The sequence below is a fragment of the Hyperolius riggenbachi genome, chromosome 12, assembly GCF_040937935.1.
Source record: "Hyperolius riggenbachi isolate aHypRig1 chromosome 12, aHypRig1.pri, whole genome shotgun sequence".
Lineage (NCBI taxonomy): Eukaryota > Metazoa > Chordata > Amphibia > Anura > Hyperoliidae > Hyperolius > Hyperolius riggenbachi.
The window spans coordinates 109,701,143-109,718,482 of NC_090657.1; the positions used below are offsets into that span (position 1 = coordinate 109,701,143).

The 17,340-nt window shown below is 44.7% G+C and overlaps 1 protein-coding gene across 3 annotated transcripts in view; it reads right to left on the reverse strand.

Moving 5' to 3' along the window:
* RARA (retinoic acid receptor alpha) overlaps positions 1-17,340 on the reverse strand; it is a 217,856-nt gene that overhangs the window by 12,926 nt on the left and 187,590 nt on the right. For all 3 annotated transcript variants that reach the window (XM_068262518.1, XM_068262519.1, XM_068262520.1), the window contains exons 4-5: positions 10,627-10,787; positions 6,269-6,445 (exon numbers count right to left, since the gene is read on the reverse strand). In XM_068262518.1, coding sequence (XP_068118619.1) covers positions 6,269-6,445; positions 10,627-10,787 — 338 coding nt within the window. The remainder of the gene's footprint in view (positions 1-6,268; positions 6,446-10,626; positions 10,788-17,340) is intronic.

Genomic DNA, 17,340 nt, shown 5'->3' on the forward strand with positions numbered 1-17,340 from the left:
AAACCAGAGACGCTAACAAAGAAAGATTTGATACTTAAAGGGAACCTTAACCGGCGGGGAAAAAAAAAATCACTTACCTGGGGGCTTTCCCAAGCCTCCTGCAGCCGTCCGGTGCCCGCGCCGGTCCTTCGGTGCCCTCCGGTCTCCCTCCGCCGCTAAGTTTCGTTTTCGGACGACTGCCAGTCGTCCTCTGGCCACTTCCGCATTCCTAGTCGTAAACTGCAGTAAAGCGCGTCCGCATGACGAGTTTGGCGTCATGCACATGACACGTTTGGCGTCATGCGGACGCGCTTTACTGCAGTTTACGACGAGGAATGCGGAAGAGGCCCGAGGACGACTGGCAGTCGTCCGAAAACGAAACTTAGCGGCGGAGGGAGACCGGAGGGCACCGAAGGACCGGCGCGGGCACCGGACGGCTGCAGGAGGCTTGGGAAAGCCCCCAGGTAAGTGAATTTATTTTTCCTCGCCGGTTAAGGTTCCCTTTAACTGGGGCTTGCTCCAGTCCCATAAGCACCGCTGAGTCCCTCCCGCGCCTATGTGCGCGGGACCTCCGTGCATGCGCAGAAGACCCCGACTGACGTGACTGAGCCAGTTACCGGGGCTGATTGAGGCTGAACGACAGGCATACAGGAGGACGGTGAGAGACTCAGCACTCCTTATGGGGCTGGAGAAAGCCTCAGGTAAGTATCAAATATTTCATTGTCAGCGCCTCTAGTACACTTTAGGGGAGTGAACGGGTCGGGAAGAGGAGGAAATGGGAGGGTGATAACAGGGAACAGCACATAAATTCTACCTATTCCTGACTGGAACAGGAAACTTACTTTAGCCAAAAGTCACATTTTCCATGGAGTGATTATCTGGAACAGGGTAACAAGGAGAGGAACTGACAATGCACAGAGGTATGTGGATCCAGCATAAACATACCTCTGTGCTTACCTTAGGTAGCTTTGCCTCGGGTCAGGTCTACTTTAAGAACAGAGCAATGGTTATGTGACAAAACTTATAGTCAATATAGGTATGAGGCTGCTTTATTATAATTTAGAGATGTTGCAATATATTAAGGACCTGTCAAGGTGCATAAAGTAGTTTTTTTACTTGCACAGGCTTGTAAACAGGGGCGTAGGAATAGGGATAGCAAGCATAGCAGTTGCTATAGGGCCCCAGGCCACTAGGGGGCCCCATCCTGGTAGCAGGAAACATTTTTTATTATAAAATTTAGTTTATTAACAAAGCAGGAAGAAAGCATCCTCCACCCTCCCCAAAGTCCCCTTTCCCAATGATCCTGGCTAAAATCTTGAAGAAGCAGCAGCAGGCAGGTGAGAGGGGACTATTTTCTCACCAGTCTGCTGTGAAGAGATGCCTCCCTGGCTGGCCCGACAATTAATCTGTAGTTCCGGCCAGGGAGGAGAAGCTGCTGGAAGTGGTGTGCACAAGGATTCCCTGTTGCTGCTGTGCAGAGTGAGGAGACAGCCTGTGTGTGACATACAGCTCCTAGGAGTGAGTGCAACCTCGTTGTTCCATGTGAGTAGAGAGAGCAGCGCTGCTGATGCTGCTTCTCTGGCTACTAATTACACTGTCTGCAAGTAGAGAGTTAGTGTAGAGGGGGAGGGGGTTGCAATGCTAACTTCTATTATAAAGGGGACAAAACTTGATAATAGAAACCCACATAGATATGGGGAGAGCATACAAACTCCATGTAGATAGTGCCCTAGCTGGGATTTGAACCAGAACCCAGTGCTGCAATACAAGAGTGCTATCCACTATGGCACCATGTTGCCCACACATTCTAGCCACATTATGCTAGAAAAAGACTAACAACATTATAGACATCATTAGTAGAAGGCTGTTATCACCATCAAAGGGAGACTACTGGCAAGTAGGTGTTTGTTTGGCTGGGGGAAGGGGGGGCCTGGTCAAAAAAAGTGCTATGGGGCCCAGTGAGTTGTAGCTACGCCCCTGCTGTAAATAAGAACACAGTCACTCTCTTCAACTACATGGAAAGAATCTCTTATCCTGAACTTTGAGCTTATTTCACATTACAGAAAATAAGGCAGGAGTGAGTTGGTTGAGACAGAGCTGGCCGCTCATGCAGAAAGACTGTGATAGTGGAGCTTCCAGTTATCTCAGTTCATTAGAATCCACCCAACTGAATTATCCATATTGGCCTTTAGCTTTTTTCTTTAATCCTCTATGGATGAGCACTACACAATGCCTCCTCATCTCTTGCCTATTACACAGCTATGATCTATAGAACAGGACATTCACAAGCAGGCATGTGACTCACTCCCCAACCGCTTGTGTGTCAACACCATTGAGGTCTGCTCATCATGCCCTAAGGGGCGGAGATGATCAAAGTCCAACAAGAGTGCAGAAATATATCTGCCGTTCCCCTGTTCTGCCTGGAAATGACATCATGTTTTTCTTCATCACAAAGAGAAAAAAGCCTTTCCTCCTTCAGCAGCCATTGAGCAGCGGTTTATAAATCACACACTTCTTTATCCAGTTACACCGTGCATGGTTTCAGCAGGTGCTAAGTATAGCTGACCACACATGAAAACTCACATCGAATGGGAGGACAGTCTGATGGAATAAAGTGCCAGGTTCGCTGTGAATAAATGTATAAAGTAATTACAGCGCTGTGGAAGATGTCGGCGCTATATAAATGCTAAAAGAATAATAATAATAACTGTGCCCAAAGCTGTCTGACAAAGTGGGGGAGGATTGGTGGTTGTCAGAGGGCATTTGGAGGAGGTGCCCAATCACAGTTGTGACTCACACTATACAACTTTTTTGCAGGGCTAGATTTATGGGAAGGCCACATAGGCCAGTGCCTTCGGAGCTGAGGAAGCTGAAGCACTTTTTGACATTGGGCTCACCTCACCCTCCCACAAAGACCTGAGCAAGCTGCCTGTCCACCTTTAGATTAGTCCGAATACACAGACCTGCTTGCCATTCTTGCTATCAAAGTTACTGCTTGATCGCTGCGCTGCCATATTTAAAGATCAGCGCTATGGCCCACAGTGCTGAGCGAGACGAGCATTGCCCAGTGACAGTGCTGTTTACTTCACACACAGGAAATTTATGTGCGTCAGGTATACAGTGCTGTTACTGGGCAACGCTCACCTCACTCAGCATTGCTGATCTTAGGATATAGTCTAGAAGCGCAGCAATGAAGCGGGAACCTTTAAAGCAGGAGCGACGAGCAGTTCTCTGTGCAGGTCTGTTCACACAGACTGATTTGCAGGCAAGTGAGGTGAGCCCAAGGACTAGCAGCACCCCAGGTTCCTCAGTGGGACTTCAAGATAGCTGGATAAGAGGCGAACAGGTGAAACACTTATTTGCTCACCTCTCGGGAAAGGAAAGGAGGAGAATTGGATGGCAGAAATGTGAGGGGTTGGGGGTATAAGAACTGGATGAAGTTTGCTACTGTCTACATATGCTGCAGAGCTGCCTATAGGGATACAGTATATGTAGACTTGGAATTCAAACATTTAAACGATAGCTTGTCTCTTCAGCCGCAACGGCACAAATCATGCAACTACAAAGCCAAGTTTGGCTGGGATCGCACAGGTCAGCGGCGACCTGTTTGAATGAAGTGTGGCCTCTGATTAGTGGCCACTGTGGGCGGCTGGATGTGATACAGATTCAGCTTTAATACACTAATTTATGGATGCTGCATCACCGCAGAGTTTTATACATAGCCCACAGTGATGCTGTAAGTATGTGGCACGGTGACAGGGGCCATTTAAGTCTTACGTTTGAGTGGGTAGATTTGTATATGAACTCTATGACAACATATGGATATTGAGTGTTTGCCCTCTTTGCAGTACAAATCATTATTTCTATTTCTTAGTTCCCCATCAGGTCCACTCCTTGTGTATATCAGGGTAGACATTCTAGCAAGAGTTGTGCACTTTGTCAGATGACTTGAAAAAGAATCAGGAGATTCGAAACTCCGTGCATCTTCATAGACCCGGCACTTTTCATGATATTTTATACATTTATGAAGACTTAATAAAGAATTGTTTTTAGACAGTGCGGATCCTTTTATGAAGAAGTTGTTTATCTTTTAGAGCAGAGAAGAAGTTCCAAGTTCAGGTCCGCTTTAAGCCCAGCCTTAGAAGATTTTGTCCACTTTGCCATTTTTGACACAGCAGAGATAAGCCAATGCTGCTCTCCCATGACTCTGCACTAAGCAATGAATTTGCATGTTTGGTTAGAAATGGCACACCAGACCACTATCTTCCAGAAACGCCTTTCTTGTGAACCTTTCAAAACAACCACGATAAACTTCAGAATCTGACTGTTTAGTCTAGGTGTGGGGAAGCTACTGGCCCGTTCAGCTGTGTCATCCGGCCCACCGATCCAGGGCCTGGATACACTGTTGCAGATATTGCCCCTCAGTATAGTGAACTTGTGTTGAGCCATCCCACGGACACTGCGCCAGTTCACCAGCTGTACCTTTGCAATCCCAGGCTGCGGGAGTCTATGTAGATTCTATGAGCTGCGGGAGTCTATGTAGATTCTATGAGCTATGGGAAAAAGGCATCTGAAGCCCAGCACTGAAATCTATTTGTGTCTCCATGGCTGGGCTCCGCCAGCCATTTTCCTGTAGCTCTGCACTGCCAGCGCAGGAGATTTGCAGCTGGAGTTTCTGCAATGAACATGGGGAGCAGTGCTGAAAGACAGAAGTGGAGACTCCTGCTCGGTGAGTACTTTGTTTTTATTTTCAGGTGCCATCACTCTGACACCAGGGATATTAAGGGACCCCAACTGGGGGTGGTGGCAGAAATAACGTATTTAAAGGGGAAATCTAACTCTCCATAATCTGTTTTATGGGGAAAATGCTTCCTATTGTATTTTTTGAGGGGGGAAATGCTGCCTCATATGTCTTTGTGTGTATTTTGGGGGAACTATGACATATACTGTATATTTATGGGAAACACAGGCACATTATGTGTATTTTATGGAAAACACAGCCACATTATGTGTATTTTGTGGTGGAAACACTGCTACATTATGTATATTTTGTGGAGAAAACACTGTAACATAATGTGTATTTTGTGGGGAAAAGCTGCTATATTATGTGTATTTTGTGAGGGAAACTGCCAAATTGTGAGCAATTTTGAGGAAATGATGCAGATTGTGTGTATTTTGTGTGACACACTACCACAGTATGTGTATTTTGTGGAAAATGCTGATGCCTTATGTGTATTTTTTGGGAAACTTTGACGCCTTATGTGTATATTATGGGAATACTGCCGCAATATGTGTATTTTGTGGGAAACGCTGCTGTATTGAGTATTTTATGGGAAATGCTGCTGCATTATGTGTCTGAGGGGGTTTGCCTGCTGTCCTTGGGCCTTTGTTGTCTGGTGCCAAAGAGGTCTGGCTGCTGCCATCTGCTGTTTGTGGGTGGGGGAAATGTTATCTAATTACATTTAAAGTGGAGCCGAGATTAACTTTTACTCATTGAATAATTGTGTTCCTTTCCTATTGTTTATAGGGCATTCCTCAAGCCAAATACTTTTTTGTTTTAATACTCTAATTCCTTATAAACTAAACAAGCCCCGTCCACAGGATTTCAGAGAGCCAAGGCATTTTCAGACAGTAGCAAGGGCTCATGGGAGCTCAGTCTGGGCAGGAGGGGGGGGGGGGGGGAAGTATTACTAGCCAGAGGCAGAGGGGAGGAGGGAGGAGGAGGGGGGATTAGGTTTTTTCACAGGCTGAGTGCTCAAGATGCAGATAAGCTTGCCTCTGTGTAATGTTTACAACCAACATGGTTGCTGTCATTATATCACAGGGAAAAATAATCATATTCTATTGAAGCTGTTTGCAGCTAGATTTGCTGTGTAAACTATCTAAACTTTAGATAAGATATATAGACAAGTTACTTGTTATAGTTAGTTTTTCATCTCGGATCCGCTTTAAGGTCACTTTGCTTAACTGTGTTTTAAGAGAAAACTCAGACCCACACAGCACATCGATTTTCAATAGCTTTTACAAATAAATCTTTTGAGAATTGATTGACTGATTCACTGTACTGCTCAATGCAGTGCAGCACGATGGTCTACCGCCACACCTGCTTTGCCTCTGATTGAGATTTTCCTTATTGTCTGATCAATTTTAGCCCAATATTCATAAGAATTCCGATCGACAGGAGATATTGTGCAATAGATTCCCTGCAGATTTTGTCTGAGTGATAGTATGAGAAAATTGATGCGTGTATGGCCAGCCTAACAAACAGGGTAATAGAAATGGGACTCACCAGGATGTCCAGGCAGGCGGCTTTAAGGAGGGTGATCTGATCTGCGATGGTGAGAGTGGTGAATCCTGGCAGCTGTTTGGCAAATTCCACCGTCTTAATGATGCATTTGGTGGAGAGTTCACTAAACTTGTCCCAAAGGTCTATATCCAGCGAGACTCGCTGCTCTGAGCTGAAATTCTAGAAAAAGACAAGACAGCAAAAGCAGAAAAAGGTTATGTAAGATGTGCGAGTGTGAATTCTAAATTAATAAATATATATGTTTTGATGTGTTTCTTTCTGTCTGTCTATAACACAGGTGTCATGCTCAAGGCCCATGAGCTGAATGCGGCCCTTCTTGCCATTTTATGTGCTCCTTGAAGAACAACAGCTCACTGCCTTCCTGTCCAGAATAGCACAGTGTTTCTGGCTGAAACATTTCAAGTTTGAATCGGGGTGCAGCAACAAACCATGGAACCTCTCACATGCTCCATAAAATTAGCATGGGGCACCCTCTTGGGATCCAAACCCCCTCATGTGGCTGTGGTAAAGCACACACAACTTCCCCAATATCTTCTCCCCACATTGCAGAGGATCGTCAGGAACGTGACAGGAAAAAATGGCGCACAGCGCCAATGCAACATGTATGTATATATACAGTGGCTTGCAAAAGTATTCGGCCCCCTTGAAGTTTTCCACATTTTGTCACATTACTGCCACAAACATGAATCAATTTTATCAGAATTCCATGTGAAAGACCAATACAAAGTGGTGTACACGTGAGAAGTGGAATGAAAATCATACATGATTCCAAACATTTTTTACAAATCAATAACTGCAAAGTGGGGTGTGTGTAATTATTCAGCCCCCCGAGTCAATACTTTGTAGAACCACCTTTTGCTGCAATTACAGCTGCCAGTCTTTTAGGGTATGTCTCTACCAGCGGAAACGCTATTTACTGATTTTAATGTTAAAATGCAAAATAGCGTTTTAAACACTTTACCAGCGGCTCTGTGCGCCATATTTTCCCTGGCGCTGCTTTTTACTGTATGCGTCAGGGAGATCAGAGGAGTCACGAAGCAGCACTAGAGTAGGTAAATATTTAACTGCTCCACTGCACCACTCTGCAGAAGGGGGAGGAGCGGAGCCCTTCCCCCCAACCTAGTCGCTATAGTTACCCCACTTAGTTTGAGACAATGAAATGTTAAATCTTAGTAATAAGCGATTTGGCCTGCAGCAACTACCCTCATTCCCTGAATAGAAGACCTACCCTGAAAATAAGCCCTAGCTGTAATTTCGAGCATGTTTGAAATATAAGCCCTACCCTCAAAATAAGCCCTAGCAGAAGATAAAGAGGAGGAAGAGGCGGCCAGCAAGCGGGGACACAATGGTGCAGTGCTGATTGAGCACCGGTCCTGTCATCCCAGCACACAACAAGCTTATCAGCTGTGTAGCAAGGACAGGGCAGGTATCTGATCAATACAGTAGCATACCTTCAAATTAGGGACAGCACAGTACAAAGGAACAGGAAATGTTCTGCTGAGAGACACTTCCTGATAGAAATATAAGACATCCCCTGAAAATAAGTCCTAGCACATCTTTTGGAGCAAAAATATGTCTTATTTTCTGGGAAAAACAGGCATGTTATAGATTTTGGCCTCTTACATGATTGAATTTGACACCCCGGCTCTATAACTATAAAGGTCCTGTGACAACGATGTTTATATGTACGCTTCAACCATATTACAATAGGCAAGGCAAAATAGGCATTACTTTCTGCCAGTGCCCATAATTACACTAATATAACATGGAGAGAGGTGGCTGTACAGCCCCCCAGTGCATTAGGAAAGCAAGGGACCACATATAGGTGGCCACCACGAAACAATAAAATGATTTTACAGAAATTTCGATAAAATACAGTCGCAATCGGAAGTGGCAGAATTTTCAGATCATTTTTTGTGCATAATTGTATGTTGTATGGTAGACTGACAATTTCGTAATGTAGAGACACAAGCAATTTTTTCAGAGTTTTCAATCATTTTTTTTCATAATTCAAGAGAACCCGAGGTGTGTTTAAAGAGTGTTATCTGCATACAGAGGCTGGATCTGCCTATACAGCCCAGCCTCTGTTGCTATCCCAAACCCCCCTAAGGTCCCCCTGCACTCTGCAATCCCTCATAAATCACAGCCATGCTGTGAGGCTCTGTTTACATCTGTAGTGTCAGTCTCAGCTGCTCCCCCGCCTCCTGCATAGCTCTGGTCCCTGCCCCCGTCCCTTCCCTCCAATCAGCAGGGAGGGAAGGGATGCAGGCGGGGACTGGAGTTCTGCAGGAGGCGGGAAAAGCAGCAGACTGACACTACAGAGATAAACACAGCCAGCTCTGACAAGCTGTTTGTCAGCAGTGTGGCTGTGATTTATGAGGGATTGCAGAGTGCAGGGGGACCTTAGTGGGGTTTGGGATAGCAACAGAGGCTGGGCTGTATAAACAGATCCAGCCTCTGTATGCAGATAATATTCTTCAAACCCACCTCGGGTTCTCTTTAAGGAAAACTGAACACACGTGTCAGCATACATCAAATAAGGGCGCCTAAAAAAAGGCCAACCTCGTGGTGACTAACTCTAAAGGCCCATACACACGTCGGATTTCCGCAAACGACGGGTCGTTTGAACGTCCCGTCGTTCGCCCGCTAAATCGGGCGTGTGTACAGACTATCGTTCGCTTGATAAGAGTGAGTTTGAGCGATCCGCCAGGCGGATCGCTCAAACTCACTCTTATCAAGCGAACGATAGTCTGTACACACGCCCGATTTAGCGGGCGAACAATGGAACGACGGGACGTTCAAACGACTCGTCGTTCGCGGAAATCCGACGTGTGTATGGGCCTTAAGACCCTACTGGTGGTGCCTACCCCAAAACCCCCCTGGTGGTGCCTAAACCTAAGACCTCCCTGGTGGTGTCTAACCCTAAAACCCCCCTGGTGGTGCCTATCGCTAAAACCCCCCTTCCTGACACCTAATCCTAAAACCCCCTTCCTGATGCCTAACCCTAAAATCCTCTTTTAAAATCCCCTGCAAATAACGTTAATAAAAAAAGCGATACATTTCTAATATTAAAACAATAATTAACAACATTATAATGCTCCAAACAGAATTTCAAAACAATATTTATTGGAACACTAATCCTAAAAACAACAAATTTTGGTTGGACGGGACCGCTGCTCGCCCAATTTGTCAGGTGCCTACATTTCTGCTTTGGGCACCAAAAAGCCGATATTTTGCATTAGTGCCTATGGGGCGCCCAAATAGTCCATTAGCCCCAGGCCCCCAAATGTCCTGATTCCCATGTATGTACATTGGTCAGATTTTTCAAATGTTACAATCAATAAGAAAAATTGATTGTAAATTTTGAACTGCAAAGAAATGTAAAAAATGATATGGTGCGTGGCCACCTTAAGGGATCTCACCTCTCCATTAATGAGACCAATGGGATCCTTCATATGCTGGATACACACGGTGCGTTCGCGCACTCGATTTCCCGCTTGATTCCCGTCGATTCGTTTATTTCCAACATGTCCGATTTGGATTTCAATGGATCGTTAGGTCGATTCGCATGCAAAGTATGCCGAATCGACCTAACGATCCATCGAAATCCAAATCGGACATGCTGGAAATAAACTAATCGACGGTAATCGACGGGAAAATCGAGTGCGTGAACGCACCGTGTGTATCCAGCAATATCTCTGGTGAATGTAAAAGCGTGTTTAACCCAAATCCTTCAACCTTGAAACCACTAAATAAAACCTAATAAGATAATAAAAGGATGCTGTTTTATAATCCAGTTAATAAAAAAAGTTACTTCCAGATACCTTTATGTGGTGCAGTATATCTGATATAGCAGACATAAGATGGCAAAAATCGAGTCATGGAGGCTGATTCAATTCACTTTTTCTCCTAAGTTTTCTTCTAGGTGATATTTTCACATCTTATCATAAAATGCCTTTCAAGCCACCAGAAAGCAATAATGAACTCAGAATAATATTGACAGTACCTTTTCACCTACTTTTTGGTACTTCAGTTGCAGAGTATTAAAAAAGTTATTTACCGTAAGACAGAAGCTGTAAAAGTTATCTCCTAGGAGAAAACTTAGGAGAAAGTGAATTGGATCAGGCCCAATATCTTTCCTACATCATATTCTTCCTCAATATTCCAAGGGCGCTGAACAATTGACTTATAAGAGGCATGCTTTCTGTGGGGAATAGGGCACACACATATGGATGGGATGCCACAGGAGCAGCCCCCGTAAGTAAGTAATGCCCCCCCCCACCCCAGGGCACGATATTACCTATAGTGCTGATACATTAGAAAATAGACAGACCACTCACTGTAGTGTATTTGCCTAGCTGGCATAGTGAAGGGAAGGTTTCCTGGTGAGCTTTTCGCACTCTTTCAATCAGACTTTCGGTCTCTGGGCTCAGCACGTAGCTCTCGGTGATTTCAGTTTTTGGAGGGTCCTTCTTTTTCTTATTTCGGTCGTTCCGTACTGCTGTATGGAAAAAAGGAAAGGACATAGATAAGCTGTGACAGCAACAACAGCTGGTCAATAGCCATAGCATGCCACAGTGACATGTATGAGCAGTAGAGTTCTCTGGTGTCACCAATTACAGGATGAGGTTATCAGAACTAGATGTTATCTGATATAAATAGACATTGCTGTGGAAGGAGAACACAATGCAGCCTTCCTGACAATGCATGCAATGAAGAGCTCAGAAACTCGCACTGACACCATATACAGGAACTTTTGATGACTTTCTAAATAATGACCTGTCATTATTATAACCCCTTGTTGCTGGTGATGTCCTCTGTTCAAATTAAAGTACAACTCTTTGGGGGGGGGGGGACCACTTAAATCTGTAGTCATGAGATCACTTAAATCCTGTGATCGAGAGTTCTCTGCACTCACATTCTAGCCCTGAGCTCTTTGTACTCAAGTCCTGGTTGTGTGATCTGTGTATTTCCGTTCCTCCTTGTTGTAAGAGTTTATTTAATTGTGAGATCTCTGGGCTTAAAGCAAGCCTGTGAGGTTTGCATAGGCTTAATTTAGATACATACCTCTGTAAGGGGAAGCCTCTGGATCCTAAAGAGGCTCCCCCTGTCCTCCTCAGCCAGGCTGATCCAGCGCAGGGACCGTCGAAGGGTTGGCCTCCCTGCACCTGTGCGGTAGCACCAATCCAGCTCGGGCTCTGGCAGAAAAAGCAGAGCCCTACTGGGTCCCTGCTGCTGCGCAGGCAGTTTGCACTTGCGTTGTGGCACAGGCCCCATCCAGTTTTTTCCAAAGAAAGTCAAGCGGGTCTGTGCTAGTGCATATGCGTTTTGACAAGCTTTCTTTTGGAGGTCCCAGTGTTGGAAAGGGCCTGCAGAGGAGGATGAGGAAAGCCTCTTTAGGATCCAGAGACTTTCCCTTCACTTTTTTTTCCCCATCAGGTGCACATTAAGTGAAATGATAAATATTATTATTTCATATTTATATAAGGCTGTCATCTTCCATAGCGCTGTACAAAGTTTATAGTCTTGTCACTTAATTGTCCCTCTGAGGGGCTCTAATCCCTACCATAGTCATATGTAGTCTAGTGCCAATTTTAGGGGGAAGCAAATTAACTTATCTGTATACTTTTAGGCATGTGGGAGGAAAGTGAGTACCCGGAAACCCACGCATGACACGGTGAGAACATACAAACTCTGTGCAAATAGTGCCCTGGCTGGGACCCAATGCTATCCATTACGCCACTGTGCTACCAGGTATGAAGTACTTCCACTCTGTCTGTTGAATTTAAATTAAGTGTAGCTCCACTGCCACTAAAAAAAAAACCAAAAAAAAAAACCACATATCGTTCATGCACAGTATGACTTTTTTTTTTAGCCAATTGTGCTATAGAGAAATACCTGTTTCTGTTATGGAGCTAATGATGTAATGCCCTGGTGTGTGTCCTGACAGGAAATGGTGAGAGGGCCTGACTAGTCCAGTTGTACATTGCAATGTCTGAAATTTTTTTGCTGGGTCTGGGTCAAGTGGAGGCAGGAAGAAGGTCCAGAATCAGCACCTGGCAAGCAAAGCTATTTCCCATCATGGTTTCTAAAGACACCATGTTAGCTACACATAAATTTGACATCCTACTTTGTGCAGATTTCTGGGTAGGCATGGATGTGAAAGGCGATTTTTGGAGTCCGTAATAGACAGAACAAACCAGCATGTGATTCAGCTTACAAGTCTTCACATAAAAAGGACATATCACATAATGGAGATTTTGCTAAAATTTCTTTTATAATTTGGTACACACTTTAGACTTTCATTGGCCAAAGCCATACTTTCTGACTGTTTCAGCCAAGAATCTAAAGTGTGTACATGTGTTTTCCAATGTCACTGGCCTCCTCCGCAATGAGGATGGATTGCCTTGCTCTATGTTGATTGGTCAATGCATGACCTGAGTTCTCACACTAGGCTGTCCCTTACTCCTGTGCCCTTTTCCTATCTCCATACAAAGGTACGTGTTGCTTAGCTGTGAGGTTTAGCTGCGAGGTGAACAGTGTGTTTGTACATCGATCATTCCAAATATCTCAGGCTAAAAAAATGCTAGTTGACTGATTGTATCACTGTTTTAACTTTAATTAAAACTAAACTAAAATCAATTGCTCAGACTGAGCACTCAGATCAATGTGTCCCTCTGAGGGACAGTTAGTAACAAGACTATATACTCAATAGAGCACTGTAGAAGATGACGGCGCTATATAAATACTGAATAATAATAAATCATGTCTATGGACTTGCATGTGATTTATTTAAAGTGAATGGAAACCGCATTTAAAAAAAAAATGAAGCAAATACTTACCTAAGGAAAGGGAAGGGTCGTATAGAGCCCTCCGTCTCCTCTCTCGGTGCTCTCTATCCTGTGCTGGCTCCACCCCCCCCCCCCCGTTTCAATCCCCCGTCGAAAGGGTATTTGGAAGTCTTCGGGAGCCGTGTCCTCCAGAAGACATGCGGCTCTATACTGCACAGGCGTGAGCGTGCAGGCGCAGTACAGGGCCGCCCTTCTTCAGGAGCACTTGGGCTCCTTCGGCCGGATAAAGCAGTATTGGACTAATTTAGTCAAATACTGCTACCGGGCGAGCCAGCACTGGAACGATGGGACCAGGAGAGGAGCGGGAAGGCTCTATAGCAGGGCTTTTCAATCTTCTCACTAATTGTACCACTTTTATCACCTGAAAGTGTAAAAGTACCACCCGTGCACAGTAGAGCGGACCTGCTCAGGCTCGGCTGTTTCCACCAGAATCCAAGTGGAGAGCTGCAACTGCGTATGAAGGTATGCTGACAAGGAGATCTTTGGGCATCCTATCACTTAATCCCCTCTACTGTGGAGGAAGGAGGAAGCCTCTTTAGCCCCCGAGGTCCTCGCTGTGCTGCCCTTCAGAATAGTTCAGACCTTAGATCAGCAATAACCCAACTGCCACTGTGCACCGTTCGCCTGGCTGTCTCTTCACCACTGATCTGAGGTCTGAAGTATGTCGCAGGGCAGCACAGTGAGGAGCCAGCAAGGGGGAGCTGAACTTTGTGGAGGCAAGATGGGACCAAGACAAGTGGCAGGCAAACCTGGTGTGTACCACCTGGCCAACAGCAAAGTACCACTGGTGGTACGCGTACCACAGGTTGAAAAGCCCTGCTCTATAGGACCCAGAGCCTTCCCTCTCCTTGGGCAAGTATCTGTCTCATTTTTTTAAATGCAGTTCCCATTCACTTTAAAGAGGTCTATTTATGTTAAAAAGTTCACATTTTTATGCAAACAACTAAAGGAAAGCTATTTATAAAGATGCAGCAGTACATTGTAAGTGACACATCACAACTAGTGCCAACACCTTTAAGATAGTGATCACTATGCAAATCAAGGGGCTACAGCAAAGCATGTAATTGGCAGTGAGCATAACAAGTTAGTGGGATATCCCTGTTTTCTTATTGGTTAGCCAAGTGTCTGCCTTTTGAGCCTCCTTATGTGACCAGAAAGCATCTGTGTCTAATAGCTTCACATTTTCTGTTAAGCATGGAAGCATACTGAAAATCCACAAGGTTTTTGCATAACAGCACAAATATATCTTCGGGGAAGAGAAGTCAGAAACCTTAGCCAATGTTACATACAACTAGGCATCCCTGTGTTCATGCCACAGAATAATATAGGAGTATGAAGAGACACACCATGTTTGAATTTATTATGCTTAAGAAACCAGCTTTTATTCGGCTAACAAGGTAAACCATGGTAACATGCCAGTTCCCAAATGAGGCTTTAGAAATTAATTGAAACACGCCATTAAATAGAAAATTACAAGGTTGAATAGATGGTGATATATCAACAGGCTAACCAAATAATACACAATCTGAAATAAACTAAGGGTGTGAATGGAGAAAGCAAGCGAAGGGAAGATAAAAAAAAGGTGTGTGCTGTATACAGAGGCTGATTAAAAATCATATTTTTTTAATCATACCTATAAACATTTTTAGCACTTTTCAGAGCAAACACAAAAAATGTTTTTTTTCCTGATTAAACTTGGATATAACTTTTATATTAGTACTTTTGCTGCTTGTTGGGTGCTTGAAAGGTAAGGTGAAAACCAGATAAGGGTAGATAATTTAAGAGAAAAGTTTTGTGAGTTAACTCGTAGTAATCAAGGTTAATGTATACCATTATGCACAGTAAGGAAAAGCCATGAGAGTAAAAATTTTATCCATGTCTACTGGATCAAAGTATCACCATCCTCTACCTAGTAACTATAGTTACACATAGCTATCAGAGTAAAGGCTGGTACACACATACAGTGTTCTCAGCCGAGTCAGCAGGTCTGTAAAGGCTGGTACACTAAACCGTGATAACTCAAATATCACACCTTATCAAAGATATCACACCTTATCAAAGTTAACACGCCTTATTAGAGTAGCATAGCGAGCGCAGTATATGTCCAGACCAGAGCAGCGGCACCAGAACTTCTGGCGCTTGGAGCGAGACGGAGATAACTTCTGCCCGCTACCAAACGCTGCAAAAGAATTCGTTCTGGAGGGGAGAGAAAGGGAGGGGGAGTCCCAAGGTGAGGGCAGGAGGTCTCCCCCCTTCTCCGCTGTCCCCACAGCTCTCCTTCTCTGCGCTGCTCCCCTCCACACATGCCAGGATGGACAACGTCCACCCTCTGAAAAAAGCAGGTGGATGTCGTCCACCCGCGTCCACGCCCCACTCGGTCCCTGCTTTTGGTGAATTATTATCTACCTCCGCTGACTGCATGCGTTATCAGATGTGAAAGAAGCCTCAGGTGTGTGATTCAGCCACTACTGCAGCCAAAGCGATCAGCAGGACTGACAAGCAACTGGTATTGATTAAAAGAAAACATCCATATTGCTCTCAGTTAAAGTTCCCTTTAAGGACAAGACCCTCTTTCCTATGTAAAAGTAGATGAATGCAATTTGAGTGAAATTTGCATTAGCATCTCTATCTGACTGACCATCTCTAGTGCTCACTTCATCTAGAGGTTTCATTCCAAATAAACGTCCAGATCCCTAAAGCTGCCATGGAAGAAAGCCAACCAGGTTTGCATGTCACCAACACGCCTATCCCGAAAATACAAGTGGCATATTTCCAGCACTACGTCTGCTGTGTGCTCACTGAGCTGTGTCTGATGTGACTGCAGGATTTTTCAGTTGCATTATGATGATGTGACTCATCAGTTCTGGTGCCTGCTAATAAAGACCAAGCATTACAGTAAAATCTATGTGGCAAATAAGAAAAAGTGATAAATAAAAGATAAGACATTCTGTAAAAATGAAAGAATAAAGAACAGAATTTCAGCCAGTTTATCTGTCATACTCCTTATCTGAGGTATCTATACAGAGCCAGCAGATCTAAGTTACAAACTGACTTGCATGCAGAAAAGTCTTGAGCTGATTATACAAGAAGCTATCTATAGTGTATAGTCTATAGTAGCCCTAAAGTGGCTGGATAGTGTAATGGGTAAGGCTCTGATACAGGAGACCTGTATTCAAATCTCTTCCTGTTCAGTAAGCCAGCATCTATTCAGTAAGGAGTTATTGGGCAAGACACTTCTACTGCCTACTGGGCGCTCCCTAGTGGCTGCAGCTAAAGTGCTTTGAGTCCATCAGGAGAAAAATATATAAATAAATAAAATATAAATGTTATTTGCCTTGTCACTAGTAGTATACTCCACAGAGCACGGCCTGAAAGGAAGCATGTTGAAAGCGCCCGTACACACCCTAGATTAAAGTTGGCTGAGGCGACCGATAAAGACAGCATCTGCCAATAATCCGGCATGTGTACAGCAGCCCCCGAAAGGTGAATCACCAGGTAGATCATACATGTCAAACTCTGGCCAAATTTGGGCTTCAGCGCCATTAAATTTGGCCCTCAAGTGGTTTCCCCACTTTGCATTATGTTTGGCCCACTCTAGACCACCAGGGAAGCTATACTGGAGGTGAAGCCCTAGAACACCAGGGAAGCCATATGGGGAGGTAAGTGGAAAGAACTAAACACTAGGGAACTCTATAGGGGGGAGGACCTCTAGACCTCTACACACCAGAGAACTGAGGAAGGTGGCCAGTACACATTGAGGTTGGCCCGCGACTTGGTCCCAGTGTACAATTTTGGCCCACTTTGTATTTGAGTTTGACACCCCTGAGGTAGATCAACTCTAAGCGACAGCTGATTGCTTTGTCGGCCCTCCGCCCCCTGCACTGCAATACAACTGGCTGACTATGCGTCTGTACAGGCTCGACCCAGCAATGTCGCCTGAGGGATTGGGTCCCGATCCCCGTCGGGCGTCATTCATCTAGTTGCAACATCAATCTAGTTGCCTCATGTCCTGGTCTTCCTGGCATTAGTAGTGTCTTAATCACACACCTGAAACAAGCATGCACCTAATCCAGTGAAAACTTCAGTGAGAAATGTCTGATCTGCATGCTTTTTCAGTGTCTATGGCTAAAAGCATTGGAGACAGAGGATCAGAACGACAGAAAGGCAATTTGCATTGTTAAAAGGAAATAAATATGGCAACTT